Consider the following 23,424-nt stretch of genomic DNA (forward strand, 5'->3'; position numbering starts at 1 on the left):
CTTTGTATAATTCCTCCTTTTCTTCAGTCTTCAGTTGCAAATTTGCATTTCCACTTTGTTTACAATGTCCACCATTGTTGATTTTCCAAGCTGGCATGGAATGGAAACAAGCCTGGTTTTATCTAGCATCAGTATTATAATGACTCAAATATTAAATAATCTGCATATCAGCATCCCCGCAACCTCAGGACATTGTGGTACTGCATCTAAAACTGCTTTCAAAGTCCAGAAAGAATTGACAAGGACTGGTTATATCAGAGTAGTGATTGAGGCTCAAACCATTAGAAATAACTTTGAGGGACATAGACAATATGATTATTAAATATTAAAAGCTCAGTTTTAAAATGCATGTTATTTGCGCTTTAAAATACTTTAAGAGCTGGAGAGACAGAGACCCCCGTTACTAGTAGTCTAGTACTACTGAGTAAACACTCAATGATTACTAATATACATTTATCAAAATTAACACTATAACACACACACACACAAAACATTTTTTGAATACAAAGACCAATAGGGTGCCACAACCTCATTTTATTAAGTTAACAACACATCATAGTACAGTGGACCACAGTCAGAACTGCAGTCTCACCATTGATGCTTCTCCGGGTACATTATATCCAGTCAGCGGGTGAACATTGAATAACTACCTTTCCATAATGACAGATATAGTAACAGAACAGAACAGAAATTCTGATAGACAATATCTGCAACAGGTGGAACCAAATTGACAATTTGATTGGCAGTGGGTGGCACCACCATTTTTGTATTCTAACTTAAACCCATGCTATACCAACAGAAAATAGGAGCGCATGTACAATTTAAACTTCATAATAGGGAAGAATGCTTAATTTTCATTATGTTAAAGTGGATACATGGGTCCTCGTTAAAAAAAATTCCCCCAGAGACCTGGCCAGGTCATAACAGTGGCTCTGGACTTAAATCAGTTCCTGTTGGGTTTTCATTCTAGCTGTCTGGTCAGGGACGACTTGAAATATCAAGTGACTGTGATTAACTACTGACATTATAAAACTCATAGCAGCATTGGTCCCCAGGACCAGTTGAAAACCATCCATGGGCTCTAGATATCATAGGTAGGCTGGAGGAATGAGAAATAGAAAAACAGGCCAGTGTTTGAGGATGGGTGAGGTTGTGTTGCTCTCCAACATCATTAGTGGATTTGCTCAATATTTCAACCAAGACACATTTTCTGTGTATATAGAAACATCTGTGAACCCACGTTTAGTTGTCCCATAAATGGAGAAACATTAGGCGAGAGATAGGAATTAACTGGCACCATGTATACATAGAGTAGACAACTGGCTCTGTTGCATCACACAGCAGATACCTAATCACCTTTATCCATCTCAAATTTATTTTCATTTCACTAGTCAAAATAGAATTCTAATTCATCACTACTGAATGCACAAGAATCTTTTCTCTGTAATTGCTTCAAGCAATAACATAAATGAGAAATTAAATAAAGCAAAGGCCCACTATACAGAAAACATTAGAAAGCAAAGCAGATTTGTTGTGGGACAGTGTTATAAAGGAGAAGTACTACAATAACTAAAGAGCAAACTATTGAGAAAACATTACCCTCAAGAAATCGTCTGACATTTAACCTGAAACTCCTTTTACACCAGGTGCTTTATCAATAGTGTTGTTTAATGTTACATTATACCAATGTAAATCAATATATGCAAATGCTCAAGTAGAAACCAGTTCAACTTAACAGTCACACAGATCGAACACTGATAACAGCCAAAGTTGCTTGCTACCATTTAGAGACGAGAGCAAAACAAAAAAGTACTATAACAATGAAAATCTTAAGCTCATCGCTCTCCTTTATACTCAAACAACTCAAGGATACAAAGAAAATAGAACTAAAAAGTAATGGGTATTCTGGAACAAACAACTGGCATAAAGCAAATTTGAAATTCTTATGGTGGTCAAATAATTTGGGGGTTTGGGGATCGACACTCAAACATTATGCCAACCCACACCATAACAAATTAGGCCTGAGTTGAGGGAAAGACCCCTGATGTATGTGTATGTATGAGATGAAAAAGAAAAAAAAAACAATGCATCAAATTAATATGCAATATCAAAAATAATGTGAAGTTGACAGCAATTTACTACTCTTGCACCATTCAAAAGTAGTGCATGTAGTTCACTACCTTGTTATGAGCGTTATGTACAGATCAAAGGTAAAGTTCAGATTCTCAAACTTCTAGAGTTATGACATTTTAAAGGAAATGTACTGTTATCCAACATTTATTTACAAGAACAAAGCCATTTTTTAAATATTTTTTTAAACTTTTTTTGCAAATAATGCTAGTTGTTAGTTCACCAGTATTCGTGCAATTTTGTGGTGATGTTTTAAGCATGCAATGTTTCAGTACTCCCTCTAAGCCTTATAGATGAAAGGGAACCACATCCCTCAGCAAGCTGGATGATTTAGAGACATTTGCCCATGTATTTACAGGTTTCAGAAATCCTTAAATTTCCACATTATGTAGATTTGTAATTGTGAGTTTAAGTAGTTCACATTTCTTGTCCCGACTTCTGCTCACCTTAATTCCAAATTCACCCATCCGACTACAACTGGAAAAGTGCTTTTCTGTGTCAGATCAGGTAATTACTTAACTAATCCAGAGGTTTTTTTATTCATTTAAGAGCTGTGAACAATCCCTCTTCTCAAATGTGATCACTTAGTTGCAAGTGTTAAAATGTGCTTAGTCTTTTAACAAAGGCAACCCAATTTTACCCATTTGTGCTGTACCCAGTTTGAGTATTTCCTATTCCGTTGAAGATACTTTTAAGCCAAGTACGACAAAAGTTTGAACGTTGGACAGCACATGCATGCAGAAAATCCAGGGCGCTGCCCCCACCAAACATCTACATTTTCTCCATACAACAGGAGAATGACACTTCCAGCACATAGTGCTTTTAAGCTTAGTGTTCCGTTGCTCATTGAATTAGTTGAGCCGCAATGCAAAAGATACTTGCAATGTGACTGTGTATATGTACAGTTTGTCATTCTGTCACCAAAAATGTCTACCAGACCTTAACCCAAACTACGCCAGCATGTATTTATAACTGTGATAGAATTAAAGCCAGCATTTTACCCTGTTCAGCTCTTATTTTGAAAAGCCACATTTCCAGACTTCCGGTCTTGATCTTATGTTAGGAAGTTGGCCGATGTGTGGTCACGTCCAGTTTAACAAACGGAGCCAACAGGGTCTAATGGAAGGCCTCACAGAGTCTGCTCTGGGCCGTGGAAAAACCTTGTTTTGACCAACAATGCGATTTGGGATAAGGAATAGGAGATACAGGCGATTGAAAGAAACAAGAGTGGATGATTATGGGTACGACGATCAAGATGGCGTGATGCGGTGTTATTGACAACAACAGCTAGCAACCAGGTGCCAACATGAGTAGCATTATGACTTGATCAATCAAAAGCACTATAAAACACCAATTGCCATAAATCAAAGGCAATGGCGTGGAGTGTAGCATTTATTAATTGCCGTAGATCCACGCCAATGACATGATAACTGTTAAGCAGGCTAGCAAGGCTACAGTATATGATGGCTAATATCTATTCAAGCATTATAATATCCAAAGGCTCTCTCATTACTAGCAATAACATGCTAGTAGAAGCATTAGCAGCAAGCTATGCCATGGACAATAGATAACGTCAGCATTGTCTATACATAATGTGTATGGAAATTACTATTTGTAAGCAGGCAGTACAGAAGTCATTTTGTATCATGAGTATTCTGACCCCACTGTACTTGTCAAGTGGGGTACTATGGTGGTCCAACCACCAACTTTTTGGAGGGACGTAAGTGCCACCAGGGAAAAACAAACAAAAAAAACAGCCTTATCGGACGAATTTGAAACCCTTTTTAGGAAACTACCGGTACTTGTTTTTGACAACATCAACAAGTCAAATCAAAGCAATAGTGGGGTTTAAAAAAAAAAAAAAGGATTATTGATATACACATCATTATCTGATTACAGTTCTACACCTCAAAAATAGATATTCTTAATCATTTTTACAAAGTGAAAACAAAAAGGGTACAAGACAGCCCTTCCCAATTCAGTCAAAATAACAATAACCAGGAAATCTCATTTGAAAGCCATGGCTATTCAAACTAGGGCTCCTGAATGCCATTCAAGTTCTTAAACGGGATAGTTCAAACAAAACCAAAACAAATCTATCAATTACTCACCCCATGGAGAATTGGATTCATGGATATTTTTGTTTTTGTTGCATTCCTAAACCAATAATTTGAGGACCAGCAGTGGTTCCCTATGGAGACACAAAGGAGACTGTCTCCATCAACAACTATTAGCTGCTGGTCAAATGCAGAAGACATGCCATCACTGGCTGCTGCCAAGACTCCTCCTGCAAGCAGCAGCTGTTAACCACTTAAACCCTATAGTTGACTGGAGTCCCCCAGGGCTCTACACCAAATCTTTGCCAAAGATAACACATCCTCACAACCTCACAAGGTTGCAGATGAGACATTTGTGCCAAATGTTCGCCCCAAAATAGGGATGCTAGGGTTCATGTGGTTAAAGCTCCTTTCATTCACGTATGTAAAGTAATTGAAAGAGAGGTACCGGTAAGATGAAGTACATTTAAGTAAACACTACTAGCCATTATGGATAATCCGAAATGGTGTTTATTTTTTTTATCACATAATGTCATAATCACACATTATGTATCAGCTCAGCGTTTCCGCTTACGTTGTAACAAACAAGTATTAGTTAATTTAAGGGATTTGAAATTTTAACAATCATCTGATAAGGCTTTTTCTTTGTGCTGGCGGTATATACACTCCTCTAGAAAGGTAGGACCCCGCTTCATAAGTTAAGTGCAGTGACTCCACTGCGTGCCTGATGCATCCGTCTTAGGCTATGTGTTAGCGTCACCTATGAAGCGAGCTATGCGGCAGCGGTCATGTGGTGAGACGTAGAGGGAGCACTGATTGGTTCACTGGTGTCACATGAGCACGTCAAGGTCATCCCCGCGGTCGTCCTCCTCGTTGACGCGGAGAGACAGAACCTCCTCGTTGAGGAAGAGGCCACTTAGACGCTCCTTCCTTGCCTGTCGCTGCTCCTTGAGCTGACGCTTCCTCAGGGCTTTCTGCTGGAGCTTTCTCTGCTTAGAACGCTTCTACAGAGGGACACACATGCATATCTACTGTTATGCTATTGGATCAAGAGTTTGACTGGGGTAATAGTCCAGGCAAAGTAGCATTTCCAGACAGACTAATTAAAATAGAATTTTCTTCACCATAGATCATCTCTATGAGGTGTCTAGAACAACATACTAAAAGTCCTAAGAAATCCTAGATGCGGAAATATGTTTAATTCTCATCAATTCAAGATGTGTGCTAATACCTCGAGAAAACTAAACACCCTAATGGGCATTTTTTCTTCTTTTGTCCTATCACAATGAAACTTTCCACAATGAATCTTAACATGAAAACTAAACTTTTTTGTATTACAAGTTTCTCTGAAACTTAATTTGAATATGCATTAGCTTAATATATATTGAATATGCCCACATTTGCATATCACGAAAATTACTTTCCCCCAAAATGTATAATATTTACATTGTTGTTTGTTAATGATATCAAACACACTGATCAGTCTTTCATGAACCATTTCATCGAAATATTGTGACTTCATAGAATAACATCAAAAACACCATTCATATGTATGACAAATGCATAAATCCGTCAAATCTTCCTCCAACCATCCTACTGCTAATGGTTGACGGCAATGCTGCTTTTGGACTGGCCTCTAACCTGAAACCTGCCAGGCTTGGTTGTACCTACCGGGGGCATAACCCCCACCGGTACAGTCCTCAGGGTCACAGAGGCACACAAGCCTCCCCACCACGACAAGGTAGCAACAACAGGGGAGGTTCTTTTTGTGTTTTTTTGGGTTGTGTCGTGGTACTAGCTGTACAAATTCCCAGTTGCCTGATTTTTCTGATGACTAGAATCATACAAAAAGAGTTGAGGATCACGTTTGAACAATAAAATAAACAAAAGAAATTTAAAAAAAAAAAAAAAAAAAACACACAAAAAACACACAAAAAAAACACAAAAAGAACCTCCCCTGTTGTTGCTACCTTGTCGTGGTGGGGAGGCTTGTGTGCCTCTGTGACCCTGAGGACTATACCGGTGGGGGTTATGCCCCCAGTAGGTACAACCAAGCCCGGCAGGTTTCAGGTTAGAGGCCAGTAGGATGGTTGGAGGAAGATTTGACGGATTTATGTATTTGTCATACATATGAATGGTGTTTTTGATGTTATTCTATTAAGTCACAATATTTCGATGAAATGGTTCATGAAAGTCTGATCAGTGTGTTTGATATCATTAACAAACAACAATGTAAATATTATACATTTTGGGGAAAAGTAATTTTCGTGATATGCAAATGTGGGCATATTCAATATATATTAAGCTAATTAGCATATTCAAATTAAGTTTCAGAGAAACTTGTAATACAAAAAAGTTTAGTTTTCATGTTAATATTCATTCTGGAAAGTTTCATTGTGATAGGACAAAAAAAAAAAGAAGCCCATTAGGGTGTTTAGTTTTCTCAAGGTATTAGCACACTAGTGCTGCCGTAATTGTCCAAAAATTGGATTCGGATATTCGTTTTAAAAATCACACCAGTGTGAACCAGGTGGTGCAACTCCCGTGCGTCCAGCAGGTGGCAGCCATGTCACATATTTCTCTCGTTCCATGCTCACACAGACACACACACACAAACACGTACAGGGCATTGTAAGCTGGATGTAGAAGTGGTTTGCACCAATTCGACCCATTCGGATTTCGGATTTCAATTCGAGCCATTCGGATTTATTAATAATTATATTTACACCAATACAACCTGAGACATAACATTTAAGATCCCATTGCTGGCGCAACTCTCTCTCCGCGCATTGGTTTTTTTCTTAAATGAGCAATCCTACCACACAGCCTTATCAAAACGAGGCACGGAGGCAGTATTAATTGAATTCACAGAACAGAACACTGCATTGCTGCTGCCGGACCCGGCACCACATTTCATCCTTACGCATTTTATTTATCTTCTTTCTGAATTTCCTGAAGGATAAAGTCGCTTCATGATTCTCCCGTCTGTCCGAAACAACACCGACCCAGATTCTGATCACTAGATACGCTGTTGACGAAAGATTTCACCATTCTGTGCAGCCTACACTCACTGCCCAAAGAACGTAAAAGGCTCCCGCGGCCCCGCCCGCCCTGTGCTCACTACGCAGGCTGCGCTGCTAGGAAGAGTACGAGGCAGAGATGATTTATTCTTTAATGTATGCCGGTGTCGGCGTGTCGCGTGGCAAATATAACTAATCTACAAGCTCACAAGTCACAACGCGTCGCTTACCCATGGCACCGTCTCGCGAAAACTAATAATAATAATAATAAATAAAATATATTTTTTATTATTATTTTTAATTCTGACCTTAATTTGATATATTCGGTTATTCATTTATTTTTTGGATTCGGAAATGGATTCGGAAAACGAATATTCGTTGGCAGCTCTATAGCACACATCTTGAATTGATGAGAATTAAACATATTTCCGCATCTAGGATTTCTTAGGACTTTTAGTATGTTATTCTAGACACCTCATAGAAATGACATCTGTTGAAAAAAAATCTATTTTAATTAGTCTGATTTTTTGGTCTAAAATGGGCTAGATTGCCTGCGACATACTAGTGTCATGTCCAGGGGGTGTACTTGTACATCAAGCTGCCTCACGCTACAGAAACAGGAGCTAGGCTCCTGCACTATATCATAGGGTTTGCTTACTTAAGAATGCCAACAATTGCACACAACTTACCTTAGAATCTCTAATGCGTTCTGCAGCACTGGACAGGTTGCCATCACTGTGAGCTCTGCTGATGTTTGCTACACTGCCTCCACTACAGGCTGATGCTGGACCACCTGAAACATTAACATGAACAATTACTTTACTTTACTAAATTACCCCTTTTTCTGTTATGCCAATGAATTCCTCCCACCTGCTACTTTTAATACATACTACTATAAATATTACTGTGTAACAAACTCAATGAGTCACTTTCTGACCTACTGAAAACAAATGCTTTTATCACATCACGCATGATGAACAATAACGTTTTGAGTGCATGCACACTCCATACTGGCAAGCAATGAGTCTGTGTTGCGAGTTCTCGGCCACATGCCTCGCCTATGTGTGTCTGGTCATGCTGAGACAGTGACAGAGCACGTTGGTTCAGCGCAGCACACAACACTCCTACTCCCTTTCCCCTCATAAACTTCCCTTTTAGTTGATAACTTGATACTATATTGTTCTCTGGATGGATTATAATCGCATCTTTGATGTATTTACAAACTGAACTCCCTAGACAATCAGTGACCTCCAGGAAAGTCTGGCAGTCATAGTATATACTATAACGCACAAGAGACAGAAAGAAATGCTGGAGAGAATGATACAAGTCAGTGCTTGTGTATGTTAGGACTGGACAATATTGAGAAAATGTGCAGTGCAATACACTTGTTGGATATTGCGATGGCTCCCCATTGTCAGCATTGTAAACGGCTGGATGTCATTACTGTGTAGGAAGGGCCTGAAGGAGAAAGGGGTTTATATCTGCTCTCAAATTTCTGGTTTCATGAATCTAAGCTGTTCTTTGCTTTTGTGTTGTTTTTGTTTTTCGGACCCACGTCAAATGCAGTTTAAACCGCAAATAGGCAAATGAGTTTACAAAGTAGCCATCGATACCTCTACTTGGTAATGATTTTCCACAATCTGCTACCTGGAAATAATGAAGGGGCCTGGATTAAAGGAGATGCTGCATTATTAGACTTTGCTAGCACTACTACCAGTGATGATGTTTTCAGCACTGCTACTATGAGCCGATGACCTTGAGAACAACAACCTCACCTGCTATTGAGTTAGATGCCGTAGAACCAGTAGACGAACTAGCAGAGCTGACCATGCTAGCATTGCTGCTGCTAGCTCCACTGATCCCGCTGGTACTGGCACTGCTGTGGCCACTCCTTTTCCAGCTCTCCCTGGTGGTGCTGGCTCGTTGTCTGGGGCTGTGCTCCCTGATATAGCTACGTACCTAAAAACCACAGCACTTCAAATATCAAGGCTGAGCCAACTGGAAGCTAAAATCTCAGAACACTGTATAGACGTCGTACTCGTATATAGGCTTTGTTGTCTTTAGTAGACAGTTTCTTTGTTGAAATGGAATATTAATACTTTTTAGACACGTACTGTGAATATTTTTACATACATGAATACACATTTGCAAACCTTAAAAAATAATTGTGACCATGATAATGACAATAATAAATCTAATACTGTGATGGTATCCGTTGGCCCGCACCTGTTTTAGTTTCTCATCAGTGAGGCAGTTGAGCTCGATGATGAATTCGCTGTCAGTGGGAGAGATCTGGGCACAGGGGTCGATGATCTTAATGATATCCAGCTGCTCTCTCAGCCCCATCTCTGTGCTCACCTTGCGACTCAGGTATTCTATGTATTCAACCTTGAGGTGAAAGCACACAAAGATATACACATGAACCCTCTTTGAGCAGTTTAAGCATCTCTGTCATGGTCTTTAAGACTCGGATACTCAGTAGATGCAGAGATACAAACATATGTACATTATTTCCAACACAAACAATTGGAACTCAATATTGACTTATGGTCCTGGGAGAACTAAAGGGCAAGAATCTTAAAATAATCTGAATAGTATGGTTATAAATAGTTTTTCCCACGACACAAAGACTTCAGCAAAGTCAATTGTGCCACAAGCCCACAACCTTCAAATATTTTTATTATTTCAAAATACAGCCTTGCTGACAGATCCTAAGGATTGGAAATATCTGGAATCTAGATAAGGTTGCAATTTGATACACACTTGTGTAATGTAAAAAACTCTGCGTTGCCTTGTTTGGTCCTGTGGAAGAATACCATTCTGTGTGACATCACTGAAGCCATCGGCTTGCAAGGAGGAAAATATCACAAAGTAAACTATCACACTGGATCAACTACATGTTCAATCCATTTCCTGGACTCCTTTAGCATCACGTGCTTCGACAGTACAGTGATTACAGGGTGGTGTTTGGTACCTGTTCATCATTTGTCATGGCGCTCCATGGCAGCTCATCTAGATTGCGGTGAGGGTGGGGCTTGGCCTTCCTCTTGGAAAACAGACAGGGTGAACTGGGCACACTTGGGATGATATCAGAAAGCACATCACTGCCACTGGCGATGTCACTTCCTGGCAACTGGGAGGATAACATGAAGCCGACAAATTGTGAGAATCAAGAAAATGCTTGAAATGTAAAAGTGGAAACACAAAATCTTTGATTTCTAGATCAAGACCATTACCAGCAACCACAATTATTATTCATGCACTTAGGATGCAGGTCTAGCATGTCAGTTTAAATTAGGGGTGTCAACGGTTAGCGGTTCACTAAAGATTGTTGAATATGCTCATCAGCATATTGGTAAATTACCACATTTGCATAATAATAAATTAGTCCAAGAGTTGTGTTAGGTCAAGCTACCAACCTACCTGCCACTCAAACTCACTGTCTGACCAATCCCAGTAGGTGCTGATAGATGAGGATACATCACTACAAACACTTCCCTCTGGAAACAGGTCCAGGGATGTTAGCTCTTGGTCATCCAGAAGGGAGTAACAGTCATCCTGGTCCCCCACTGAGACAGAGGAGAAAAGTTCCTCACTGCACTCTGAGCTGGCAACACTGGTTCCACATGAAGTAAGGTTCCACCTTCAGGGTAAAATGTCAAAGGGGACAAAAGTTTGAGACACGCTTATTATCCCAAATCGATTTAGATGTGAATATTTTACTTCAAAATTGTCAGGTATTCCTTCTCACTTCCCATGTCCCACCTCCCACGACACAACAGCATTATAAACATCCTGCATGTACGCGGTCGGCCAATCAGAGGCAGTAACTAGGACGTGCAGCTAGCCAGTCAGTATAATTCAGTATTTAAGTCCGACGTCATTTTGTAGTGCTACGTTACATCCGGGTCCAAGTGGCACCAGCTCCCGTCCGCATCCCATTGTAAATAGAATATCTAAACGCGTGAATCTTTTTAAATTGACGTTACTTTTCAGAAAGGAAGCCATAGAGGGTTAAAATGGGTCTTACTGCTTCCAACTCGAGTAGAATTATTAATGTTTTGTACAAGTGTCCATGACAACAAAAATATATGATGTGGAGACAATAAAGACTATTATTATCATTATTATTGAAGGTGGCAACAGTCCATATGCTCGGTAAAATATTTCGGGGGATATTTAGAATGTGTGCAGGCTTGAGTATGTTGAATCTAATTTGCTTTTATGAGGATTTAGTTGACACAATAAAATAAAATGGCGATAGTATTCCATGTGGGGCAGACGGCCTGTCACAGCCAGATTTTGGAGAGCAGCACAGCTTTGTTGTTGTGAGGAAAGCGGTAAAATGAGACTTTTGTGGTTGTTTTCGTCTCAGATTTAGTCCGACGGAGCGCCACAGTATAACTCCATGGGGACACAAAAGCGACACAAAAGTAGGACCCGGAAGAATCTCAGGAGGGGGCGCTCACGTCACAGCTAAAATACTGAATGGGAAGTCAACAAGGAAGTCAAGGAAGAGAGAGAATTTCAGTGAAGCTAAACTTCAAAAAAAGATTAAAAATACTTAACCGCAACGGCGTTTAAGGCCGCTCCGCACACGTTGCGGCAGTCTCCTAAAGCTGTTGTATGCATCTTTGAAACATCTCACCAACACTCAAGCGACCGACCAGGTCTCCGTGAACATAGTATGTAAATCTGCATCCTATAGTAGAGGGTGGAATAAGCTACGATGGACCCTAGGGTAGCGACGTCCAAAATTCAGAAAAGCTAACCGAGGGTTCCGAAAGGGAGTAGGTATATGCAGGACTTAGAATCACATCACCGGTTTACAGGTGTTTTTTGCCTTTATTGACAGGTTACAGTAGCTTGACAGGAAAGGGGGAGTGAAGACGCACAGCAAAGGTCGTCGGACTCGGGACTCGAGCCTGCGACACACTGTCCAGCTGGATTACCGGCCTTGGTGCTGGACCGCTCGGCCCAGGCCAATAAACTTCTACTATATTATTTATGAGCGTCCCTTATTTTTCATAGAAATAAAGGGATTTGAATTAGACTCTAATGATAATTTATTTAATGATAATTTTATTTATATACTGTAGCACTTTTCCAAACAGTTACAAAGTGCTTTACAGGAGCAGCAAATAATACAAGTTAAATCACTGCTAACTCAAAGGGGGGGACATTAAATCCAGTTTACTTCCACAGCAGTGCAAAGTTATTCAATGTAATGAAAGAGAATTTTGAAACATATTTTGAAACATACACACACACACAATATTAGAGCTTACCTATTAGTGTGGAAGCGGCGCAGAGGGTCTGTCCTGTGACAGGATGACAGCTGACAACCAAAGTCACTAACATCCAGTGTTCCCACATCACTCAGGGTGGCTCTCTGGGAGAGCAGAGGGAAGGGCTCCTCAGGGGCCAAAAACTTCTCATACAAAGCATCAGACATGGCTGCCTGCTGCTGAAACAGATGGAGGAGCAATATATAAATATATATATAATACAAATGCTTTTAAAACTGCTTTTAATATCATATTGTCCATGTCCCTCAAAGTTATTTCTAATGGTTTGAGCCTCAATCATCACTCTGTCATTTATTTCTAGACTTTGAAAGAAGTTTTAGCTGCAGTACCACAATGTCAGATGATATGCAGATTATTTAATATTTCAGTCATTATATAAATACTGATGCTAGATGAAAACAGGCTTGTTTCCATTCCATGCAGGCTTGGAAAATCAACAATGGTGGACATTGTAAACAAAGTGGAAATGCAAATTTGGAACTGAAGACTGAAGAAGAGGAAGCATTATACAAAGTAGGGTGACATTGATGACATCACGATGAGGACAAAATCAGTTGAGCTGTTCCTTAGAGCAATTTCCATTAAAACACCCATATGATATGAAAGCCTGATTGTTAAAAATGTGTTATTTGTGGGGATTGAAAACACTAAATAAATTAAAAAAGTTGAATTTTATGTTATAGGTCCTATAAAAAAAAACTGAACTATATATTGCTAAAAGACAAGTCTACTGTAAGTGGTGGTTTGGGTGTACAGAATATCAACTTTAGCTTTACTCGAGATATAGGGGGGAATGCATGACATGATTGTTTCAGGTAGGAGACCAACACTTAACACAAACATGCATGTTTGTTAAAAAATAAATCTTTAATGTTTGTCTCCAGAAAAACTAAATTAAATAGATAAGAAAAGGTACAGAGTCCAGTGTTCCATATCTAGTGGTTACGCATGTCATTTGGTGTCTGCACGTTCACGAAGCCGTCTGTCAGCAGATGATGTTTCAGGAAGGGGGCAACGCTATCTTCTCCAATTCATGTTATTCTTTCGATAAAGATTGTATCCATCCGATTGTTTGTGGAATCTCACTTGTATGAAACAGTGACAACATGCACTTATGAAACAGTTAGAATGATGAAAATAAATAAATGGAAATATCAGTGTTTGGGATTCAAAACGTCTACCTAAGAAAACCTAAAGAGCTGTGCTCTACCGGTCACACTATGATGCACTGACGACTGCTGTAGGAAATGGTGCATTTGATCTCCTGTGTCTGTCCAGGTGTGAATGTTGGGAACAGCATAGCCATCATAATGTGTAAGACGCCGTAAGGGCAAGAAGCAACCGTAGGTTGCGGGGAAACAGACTTCTAATAATATTCCATGTAAATCTGGCAATGTATACTACACACACACACACCCACAGATGTGCACACTTCGAGACACTCTACCACATACTGATCAGAGTTTCAGCTGTGCTGGACATCAATTGAGCTTTTGTACCACAAGTTCCACAACTGAACTGGCTTTGTGTTTCATATGGTGCGACTACACCAACATCTTGTACATGACTTGTACAGTCATTAAGTGATCAGTTGAACGCTTATATTATTTGTTTGAAAACAACGGATCACAGTCACAACCTGACATGACACTGCCTGCTAGGTAGGCACCTACAGTAGGACACTGCCTGCTAGACAACAGCAGGTGGTGCTGTTTTATGCTCTGCAAAGAGATATGTACAAGGCCTGGGCCGTGGCTCAGCGGTCCAGGCACCTTGGCTGGTAATCCAGTCTGGCAGTGTGCCGCCCGATCCCGACAGCCTTTACTGCATATCACCCCCCCTCCCCCCCATTTCCTGTCAGCCTACTGTCTGGCCCTCCATAAAAAAAATTAAGGCTAAAGCCACAAAACGAAAAAAGGATACATGTCCACTTTGCTTGATATTTGTAATGAAAAGATTAATTCTGTATTTGTCAGAGTTCACAGAAGAGTTTGTGTTTCATGGTGTGACTATAACAACATCATTGATGTTCTACAGTTATTCATTGATCAGTTCAACATAGCGCTTATATTTGTTAGAAAATCATGGGTCACAAGTTAACACACTGATCACACAGGACGGAGTTCTCCGCCCTTTCAATTAGTAACGCCCAGTGCTCAAGACGGAGATTGATCAAAAAGACGGAGATTGATATCAAAACCGATCGCATCGCTCCATAGGCTGGGAGCATCTGTTGCGCAACACTCATGTTATTTTCCGGTGAGACGTCATCGAAAATGTAACCACAGTATACCGCTAATCAACCTACAAATTACATATACATAGAGGCATTTCCTTTAATCCACCAGACACTGATCGACATATACGTCACCATCGAAAGCCGGCACTCATCCGTATTAATTACAACATTACGTAATTGATTGTTAATTACCTAACAAAAGAATGAATTTGAAATGCTTAAATAGAATTACCTTCATGTTCTTCTGTTGAAGAACATGAAGGTAATTCTATTTAAGCATTTCAAATGTTCTTCTTTCACAGAGAAGCTGAGATTTGACAGTTTGTAGCGGTCGACAGTACTTGCGCACTAGTAGGCCATTTATGGCTAGCCCCGCGAGTCAGAACCCAACGGTACGTAAAGTTTCTGACATTTTTAAGACTTTACCCATAGGGTCCTGTCCCATCGGACACCTGCTACATGGTACACAGACATAAATAACTTCGGAAACGTCTGTGCTGCGGTTTCCTCATGGGGGTCAGATGGTCCAAAAGAAGCGGAGGTATAGGAGACAAAGGAAACGGCTGAGAATTTTCCTTTGGCGCTGAAGCTGTTAAGTATTTTTTATCTGTGTTTAAACGTTTTGGCAGATCTGAAATTCTCTCTTCCTTATTGACATCCCATTGTACCGCCTCCAGCACAGACAGTGGCTAGCCACGACAGAGCAGATCAGAGGCAGAACGTAGGGACGGCAGCTAGCCACTAGCTAGCCAGCTAGGCGGTACAATGGGATGTCAATAAGGAAGTCAAGGAAGGAAGGAAGAGAGAATTTCAGAGCTGCCAAAACTGTCAAACACAGATTAAAAATACTTAATGGCTTCTGCGCCAAAAGGAAAATTCTTAGCCCTTTCCGTTGTCTCCTATAGCTCCTATATGCTTCTTTTGGACCATCTGACCCCCATGAGGAAACCGCAGCATGGCAGCACAGACGTTTCCGAAGTTATTTATGTCTGTGTACCATGTAGCAGGTGTCCGATGGGACAGGACCCTATGGGTAAAGTCTTAAAAATGTCAGAAACTTTACGTACCGTTGGGTTCTGACTCGCAGGGCTAATTTATGTAACCTGACGCTGCCAGATGGGGGCGGTATTGGGTAACCATGTTCCCCAACACAGCCTTCATCTGGGATCTCTCAGGGAGTTGAACTGACACCAATCCGTTCCGTACCGAACCAATCAGCGTGAGCTAAGGGCGGGATATGTGCGAAACCGGATGTGAAGCTATATAGACACATCAATATGATTGGTTGTGTTTGCACGCCCACACGGTGATAGACAGACGGTCCCATCCAATCATCTACCAAGTATCTTGAAAAAAAGGAACAGCCCCGTCATCGAATTTGCTTCCGCGATCCCAGATCCCAATAAGCTGTGAAACAAATTTGTGTAGCAAGCTTCTTGGATCTGGCAGCGTCGGGTTATAATTTATGGCCTACTTGTGTGCACCACCGGTGAGCTGACCACCGGAGCTGAAATAACGTTGAGCGGCGGTGGTTTGCTCTTCACCACGGCTCGTGACGTCATGTTGTAGTTCGGTGGTCACCTTACCACCGAAAATCCAGACTATGTATGAGCCTTAACTCTGTCACTTCGACCGTTTCGGAAGTGGGGCGGCTCGCCGGAACCAGAACGCCCCCCTGGGCACGTTCCTGGGGGTCTGGATGTTGCGGGGACCCCCCCACACGGTAGCACCGCTCACTCCACACGTGTTTTTTTTGTTCGTTACGAAGACGGTTCAAATCCCACACACTGATTTTATTTATTTTCATCATTCTAACTGTGTCTCACTGTTTTATAAGTGCATGTTGTCAACTTGTCAGTCACTCTTTCATACAAGTGAGATAATGAGATTCCACAAACAATCGGATGGATATGTAATGAATGATCTATATTGGATATGGAGATATGGGGCAGCGGTGACCGAACGGTTTGCGGAGCGGTCTTGATACCGGAAGGTCGCTAGTTCGTATCCCCGGACCGGCACGTTAATTTCCACCGTTGAAGTGCCCTTGAGCAAGGCATTGAACTTGAACCCCTACCATGAAATGTTCTATGAGCAGGGCCTGGCTGTAAACAAGTTCTTGAGCTTAGTCCAGTTACCCTGGGTAAACATGGTAACTTTGCTTTTGCCCAATCCTAAATGTTTCTAATTGATTATAGATTGCAGGAATTAACAAATCACAATTCATCTAAATATTTAAACCTCCTGATTCTTATCCAAGCAGGCTCAAAGGCTCGTTATATAACGAGACAGACAGTCAGACACAAGGACTCATTAAGTTTGGCTTAGCTCTGGTCCATAGCACTAATGACTTCAGGGCTATGGATCAGAGCTACGTTTGGCTAATATGCTAAACCATTTTTAAGTAAGCAAGAAATGTAAAGTTATGTGTGTTGGTGCATGATTGACTGACTGTACACACGCGTGTTTCAACGTGAATAAAATACCTTCACAGCTCAAAACGTGAATGCATGCATTGCAAATAGAACAGTAAATATTGCTTCAACGCTGCGCTAAGGTATGTTGTTGACCGCGTCATTATCGCTGACGTTTGTTAGCGAAAGCTAGCTAGGATGCTAATATTTTGCTACAAAACAAACATGTCATCCGTGCTGATCAACACGCGGTCATTCATGGCAGCACATTGTGACATTTAAAACCGTAAAACAAGTGCAGCAGGCAGAAGGCTGTGGTCAAAGTCTTAGTCAAACACACGCAACGTTAAAGAAGTAAGCTAGTGGGAAAGAAGACATTTAAGGAGATTTATAATTAGTTGTAGGCCGGTGTCGCGCACCAAAAACACCGATCTACAAGCTCTCACCGTCTTGTAGCCTGGCCGCAGCGCAACGCGTGACGAGCTTGTAAATCGCGTATTTTCGGTGCGCGACACGGTGTACAACAAACCGTAAACCAGCCATAAATACTAACCCTAGACTGTGATACTAACCCACTAGCGTTACGTTACCAAACGAGACACAGACACTCACACACACACAACTATCTCGAACGATGAAACGAAGTATCTCAACGTCTAATATCAAAACGTTCAATGCAGCATTTTGAACTCAAACTAAAGGATTACCAACCTTTTTTGTCGTTCAGAGAACAACCTTTTCTATCACCTCCATTAGCAAATCCTTTCTTTTCAACGGATGCCGATTGTAAACTCACGTGACGTCACCTCGAGACACCGCGAGACTGGGGACCACTGTTGCCAGATTGTGTGAGAGAAATCAGCAGCCAGGTCTATGAAAACAAGCCCAAAACCAGCGACATGAGCACGTTAAAGGACCACTTCTCCACGTTTGAACGTATCTTCATATACTAGTAACTAGTTAGTCCTCACTAATGTCCATGATAAAATACCACAATTATGTGACAGTGACACAAAAACGTTATAGTTAAAGAAGCCCGAAGTCGTTTAGCATAAGCAGACATGGCAACACTGCTGGAGACCACAAGCGGCGTCAAGTCAGCGTAAGTACCAATTAGACTTCCGATAACAGTACTTCAAACTCAAAGTAAGACGCTAGTTGGTTTATGAGACGTCTCTTAAAATAAATCTAGGATTTATCTTGAAAGCAAAATCAATCCACTTCCGGGGAAATCGAGTTATTTTTAACTAATTGACACAGCCAGGCTAAAGCAGAAAGCTAGGGTGAAAATAAACATGTGACTTAAGGCGGAAGCTGTCAAAGAAACGGGTAATCAAAACCAAAACAACAGCCTTTGCAACAATTATTATTCCATAAAATTGTGTAGCTTTGCATGTTTTACCATGTCTGTAAGCCACGCAAAAGACTCCACTTTTCTTGGAGGCAGGATACCGCAAGAAATCGAAACTATGTCGAAAAACCTCAAAGATGTGGGCCAAGATACGTTCAGAAAAATACTTAAAGGTAACGGTACAGTGCTTTAATTGCTTTCTGTTACAAAAACATTACTCAAAGGTAACATAAATGCTGCTAGGTGAGAGTGTTTGTACGTAGCTTAATTAAACACCATTCTGTAAGTCTTTAGTGAGTGATTGATTGATTGATGAAACAGTTTGTATAATTGGTGCAGTTCAAACGATAGTAGCCATAGAATGTCTCTGTACATTCTATAGGGCTATACAAAATATGCTACGATCGAGGATAAAACCAGAAAAAGTAGACTTGTTTACATCAGGACCCTCCATTTTCAAATCATCAGAACATTTAAAGACATACAAATACACTTCTATGAAAAAAGGAAATCATCACATATACAGTTAAGGAAGTAAAAATGAAAAACGTACAGTATGGAACAAAAGTGGGTTTGTTTTTATTCACCAGCCTTGAAACTGTGACTTTCTCCCCCACATTATTGGACCAAGGACTACTACTATATTTAGAAGTAAAAGTATACTGAAGAAAGTAAAACAAATACCTCAAAATGTTTAACTGTACTTGAGAACATATACTTACTTAGTTACATTACACGTCTGCCTGTTTAGACATTTTACTGTAGTACATGCCATGACTCCTTCCCCAGCGGTCGTGAGTGCCCTAGAAGGTAAAGATTGCAGAGACGTGATGAAGTCAATAGCAGAGACCAGTACTGTCACTGAGGAGAGACTCAGTCACATCGTGGCTGGTATGTACAGATTGCTGACCGAGGCCATCATCATCCCTGTGTCTTCCCTCAAACAGGAGGTAAGCTTATTGTTTAAAAGAGAAAGAACGCAAGTACAGGTTGTGAAAGCATGTAGGACTGACCGGACTGAGCATGTAGTGCCAGAGTCAGTTCCTTGATATATAGGTAATAGGTAATAATAGGTAATAATTCTGGCTGCCTTGAAAGCAGCGAACATGTGTTGATGATGGTAATTGGTAATGTAAGGGAGTAGGTCAGGGGCAATGGTGTGAAAGATTGAGGAGGGGAAGGTGTGTAGTTGTCATTCTGGTGGATGATACCAGTACAAGAGGACCTCATCTGGATTCTGATTCTGAGGAAGACCTGCATCAATGATGGCAAAACAAATAATTATTGTAATGTAGATTTTTGACTGCACAGTATATTTTTCGGGCATTGCTATGTGTTTAAACATGGACAACATGCACAACATGCATCCGGTCTAAATGGGTTAAAAGGGAAACACTTTACACATGGGAAGTTAACATCTTGCTTATTTTTTCTGCTTAGGCTTTCAAAGACGATCTCAGGGAACTGAGGTAAACTTCAAGTGATGAACAAACAGCTTCGTTGTTTTACATTATGATCACTCATACACAATCAGTATATTGACATTGTTGTTGTTGATGTCTTGTTAGGATACCTGAAGATTTCATCACAGATTTTGCCAGCGCAGTATTTGGAAATCGGTAGGTTGTCTTGTATCTTTTTGACTGTGAATGTATTTATTTAATCGTTGACCATTAACTATTCTATTGTATTTCATTAATTATCATTTGTGCTTAATTTCTCTTTCCATATCCAGTCGTACTGCACTAGAGGCAGTAGCCTCCAAGCGAGACCCTCATTTACCCTCTATGGAAGACTTTCGATGGAGGGTGGATGTTACCATTTCTACCAGGTAACATACTCAGGGAGAGAGAGGTGTCATGTCGAATGACTGAAATGACATTCTGAATTCACTGAATTCATCCTGGGGGGCCCGACTGGAGAGATAATATAATATTTTGGTGGCTCCTTTATTGATCCTAAGTGAACTTATTTGTCATAGAACGAAAGATTATAATGTACGTCAAGTGGCACTTTGCTATCTCAACAAAGTCATTACATAACTTTTTTGGGCTTATTACATTAGGGTTTTGTTACATGTTTTGTATGTTGCCTTAAAATATTGTCCGATTACAGACATGAATTGCATCTGCTGCAGCGCGGAGTGTAGCCCTTTCCTATTACATTAAATCATGGGTTGTGTAACTGTTTTAGTACAGTGTACATTTTATCTCATCCTGCCTAATGAACAATTGTTTTGCTGTCTCTTCTCTCAAGCTCCTTAGCCAGGGCCCTGCAACCATCTATTCTGATGCAGATGAAACTATCTGATGACACCTCTCAGCGCTTTGAGGTACTCTAAATTAATTCTTATCTCATTAACTGCCAGTTCTCTAGATTGAACAGTCTGACTAACCTGACGCTGCCAGATCCAAAAAGCTTGCTACACAAATTTGTTTATGGTTACCCAATACCGCCCTCATCTGGCAGCGTCAGGTTACGGTCTGACCACACCGCACAGTGATTTTTACTAATCTTTGAAGACCCACAGAACATTTCGCTCCATGTCTATGCAAACACCAAACATCCCAAAACAAAGACAAAGGTCTCTACTTATATCACTGTTGCCACTCGGCAGCTTTTAGCAGATGGTATGGTTGTTTTTGATCGTGACGCAAGGTTAGGGAATCGGGATGGCATTGTGAGCACACAGTCTGCAGTTGTGGGCGCATTAGGGAGGTGCTAAGGTTCTAAATAAGTTGAAAAAGTACACATACGTGTGCTGCACGTGTGTGAGTGGAGTGCCAGTTCACAGTGCCCCGGATCCACTACATTCCTTGTTATGGCTCTAGAGTCTAGACAGTCTAGACACATTGTCTACTCTAGAGTAGACTAGAGACATAACCTAATGATTAATTTCTAGTCATTGCTGAATAAAAAGATGATTGTAGGAAGGTTCCATCTATAAACTGTAATAGAAACAATATGGATTGTGCATTGAAAATCTAAAATGTACTGTATGTTCATTGCTGTTGTCTGTCTACCATAGGTGTCTGTATCCAAGTTCCAGGAACTCCGCTACAATGTGGCACTGATCCTCAAAGAAATGAATGACTTGGAGAAGAGGAGCATACTCAAGATCCAGGACTGACAAAAACAGAGCCAACTTATACTTGGCCACAGGACGGTGTTGGTCGCTCAACAAAAACAACACAGTTTTAACTTTTTTTGTGTTGAGTGTAATCTCAAGCACTGTTGGACCAATCGGTGTGAAACACACACACTCCTTGGAGGCCAGAGCAGAAGCAGTTTCCCAACTTTTGTCCAAACATCATGCAAATTGGTACACATTCTCTATTCTATATACTAGTCATGTGATCAAGATGGATCTGTCAGATTTTACATATTCCATCCTGAGCAGAAGGGGCTCGTTTTGAACAAAATGCCTTAAATCATGAACGCAGCATTTGATTGGCGTGAAACATTCCCACAAAATTGCCCTACATCGTTCAAATGGTGGTGCTATAGCAGGACAATTCTTGAACCTGCTGTGAAAGTTAGCACATACACTCCTAATGTAGCCTAATAGCTTGACAAAGAAATGCCACAATACTTTTTTCAAATTAGCCATCATGGAAATATATTATACAGTAACATTGTTTTATTATATTGAATTGCAATCTGGGTACCCATGCAAAACAAAGGAAAAACAGCGACCTCTTTTCCTTTAGTCGATAGTCTGTCTCGAGAGACTGAATTGTAGCTCATACTATCAAAATCTTATGACTGGAATCCAAACATTGCTGGCCCACAATAATATACCTGGCCTGGTGGACCTGACCTGTGCTTCAAGGAGCAACTTTTTTTTTTCTTTCTTTAAAAAAGAAACTGGATTTTGCTAATGTCACTGCACTGCAGTGATATGGAAGGAGAAATAATGCATTTCTGTGCCTGGCGATATGGTATTTTTTATAACACATTGGACTTCACAATTACATGTTTTTTTTATGAAACGTGAAGTAAGAACTTAAGAAGTCAAGAACCCATAGGACTACTGGTCTGATAAATATGTGATCATCAAGATACACAACTGAATGCTCAGTTGCTCGTCTGTAGACAAAGAATGAGACTAATTTTGCAGATCCACACAAACAACTCTTTCCTTTTGATATTAAATAAAGTTTTCCACTGTAATGCAACCAGTTTATTATTTTAAAGATTTAGCTTACAGTCACGTAATTAAAATGATCTGTTCACATGAGTCATAATTTTAAACAAGTTGTGTTAAGTCCTTAAACGAGTGAATGGGGTGCAACTGTGTATGAATGTTTTGATGAATCACTATTTGCACACAAATTGATTGAATATACTTTATTAGCCAGAGATGTAAACACAACAGTTAGACATTTAGACTAAAAGGATAACACAAAAAAGTCCTGCAGACTTCCATTATAATTTTGTAAATGTAGGTCTGATAATTATGTAGTGTTCATATCATACATTTTGAGTGGCCTATGCACAGCTTTGTATGAGCACGGAATCGATTACTTTGATTGGCTGAGCATGGAATGTGTGGAATCACAAGTGTGATTTTTTTTAGGTCAGGTTTAATGTTTGTTTTTAGTTCAATGTTTGTTTTTAAAACGCCATTGACAATGAAGGGAAAATTTGTCATCTTGTCCCTACAAACATTTGTTTGTTTTGACACCGTTTGTTTCACATCACCATTACATCACCTAATCATAGCAACATGAGTTAACTTATATATTAGCGCCCCTCACTTTACACGGGTGTGATTTTTACATTTTAATAGGCTACCTGTTGGTTCCCTGCCCCACTGTACTCGTATCCCTGAAATGTCATGGCAAATCACCTGAACATGTATTTTCTGTTTACTAAAGAGCTGGAGAAAAAAGGAGAGAGAG

At 40.3% G+C, this 23,424-nt stretch overlaps 2 protein-coding genes across 4 annotated transcripts; one reads left to right on the forward strand and one right to left on the reverse strand.

The window, feature by feature from the left end:
* Positions 1–512: 512 nt before the first annotated feature.
* On the reverse strand, positions 513–17,944 carry fam199x (family with sequence similarity 199, X-linked). Of its 3 annotated transcripts, none has more exons than XM_083785102.1 (8): positions 17,881–17,944; positions 12,496–12,671; positions 10,631–10,850; positions 10,182–10,340; positions 9,434–9,595; positions 8,983–9,166; positions 7,897–8,000; positions 513–5,191 (listed from the first exon to the last, which is right to left on the reverse strand). In XM_083785102.1, the coding sequence occupies exons 2-8, from the start codon at positions 12,660–12,662 to the stop codon at positions 5,018–5,020; spliced, it is 1,170 nt and encodes a 389-aa protein (XP_083641228.1). In that variant the 5' UTR covers positions 12,663–12,671; positions 17,881–17,944; the 3' UTR covers positions 513–5,017. The 3 variants fall into 3 exon arrangements, with proteins under 3 accessions (XP_083641228.1, XP_083641227.1, XP_083641229.1); XM_083785101.1 differs by having other exon boundaries at positions 12,496–12,674; positions 17,881–17,932; XM_083785103.1 differs by having other exon boundaries at positions 17,877–17,902.
* A 522-nt stretch (positions 17,945–18,466) lies between these two features.
* commd5 (COMM domain containing 5) lies at positions 18,467–22,760 on the forward strand. Its single transcript, XM_083786528.1, has 7 exons — positions 18,467–18,693; positions 19,310–19,470; positions 19,961–19,989; positions 20,089–20,139; positions 20,256–20,351; positions 20,777–20,852; positions 21,549–22,760. Exons 1-7 carry the CDS (start codon positions 18,573–18,575, stop codon positions 21,648–21,650), a joined length of 636 nt encoding a protein of 211 aa, XP_083642654.1. The 5' UTR covers positions 18,467–18,572; the 3' UTR covers positions 21,651–22,760.
* Positions 22,761–23,424: the final 664 nt, after the last annotated feature.

Source organism: Protomyctophum parallelum, assembly GCF_964188405.1.
Source record: "Protomyctophum parallelum genome assembly, chromosome: 16".
NCBI lineage: Eukaryota > Metazoa > Chordata > Actinopteri > Myctophiformes > Myctophidae > Protomyctophum > Protomyctophum parallelum.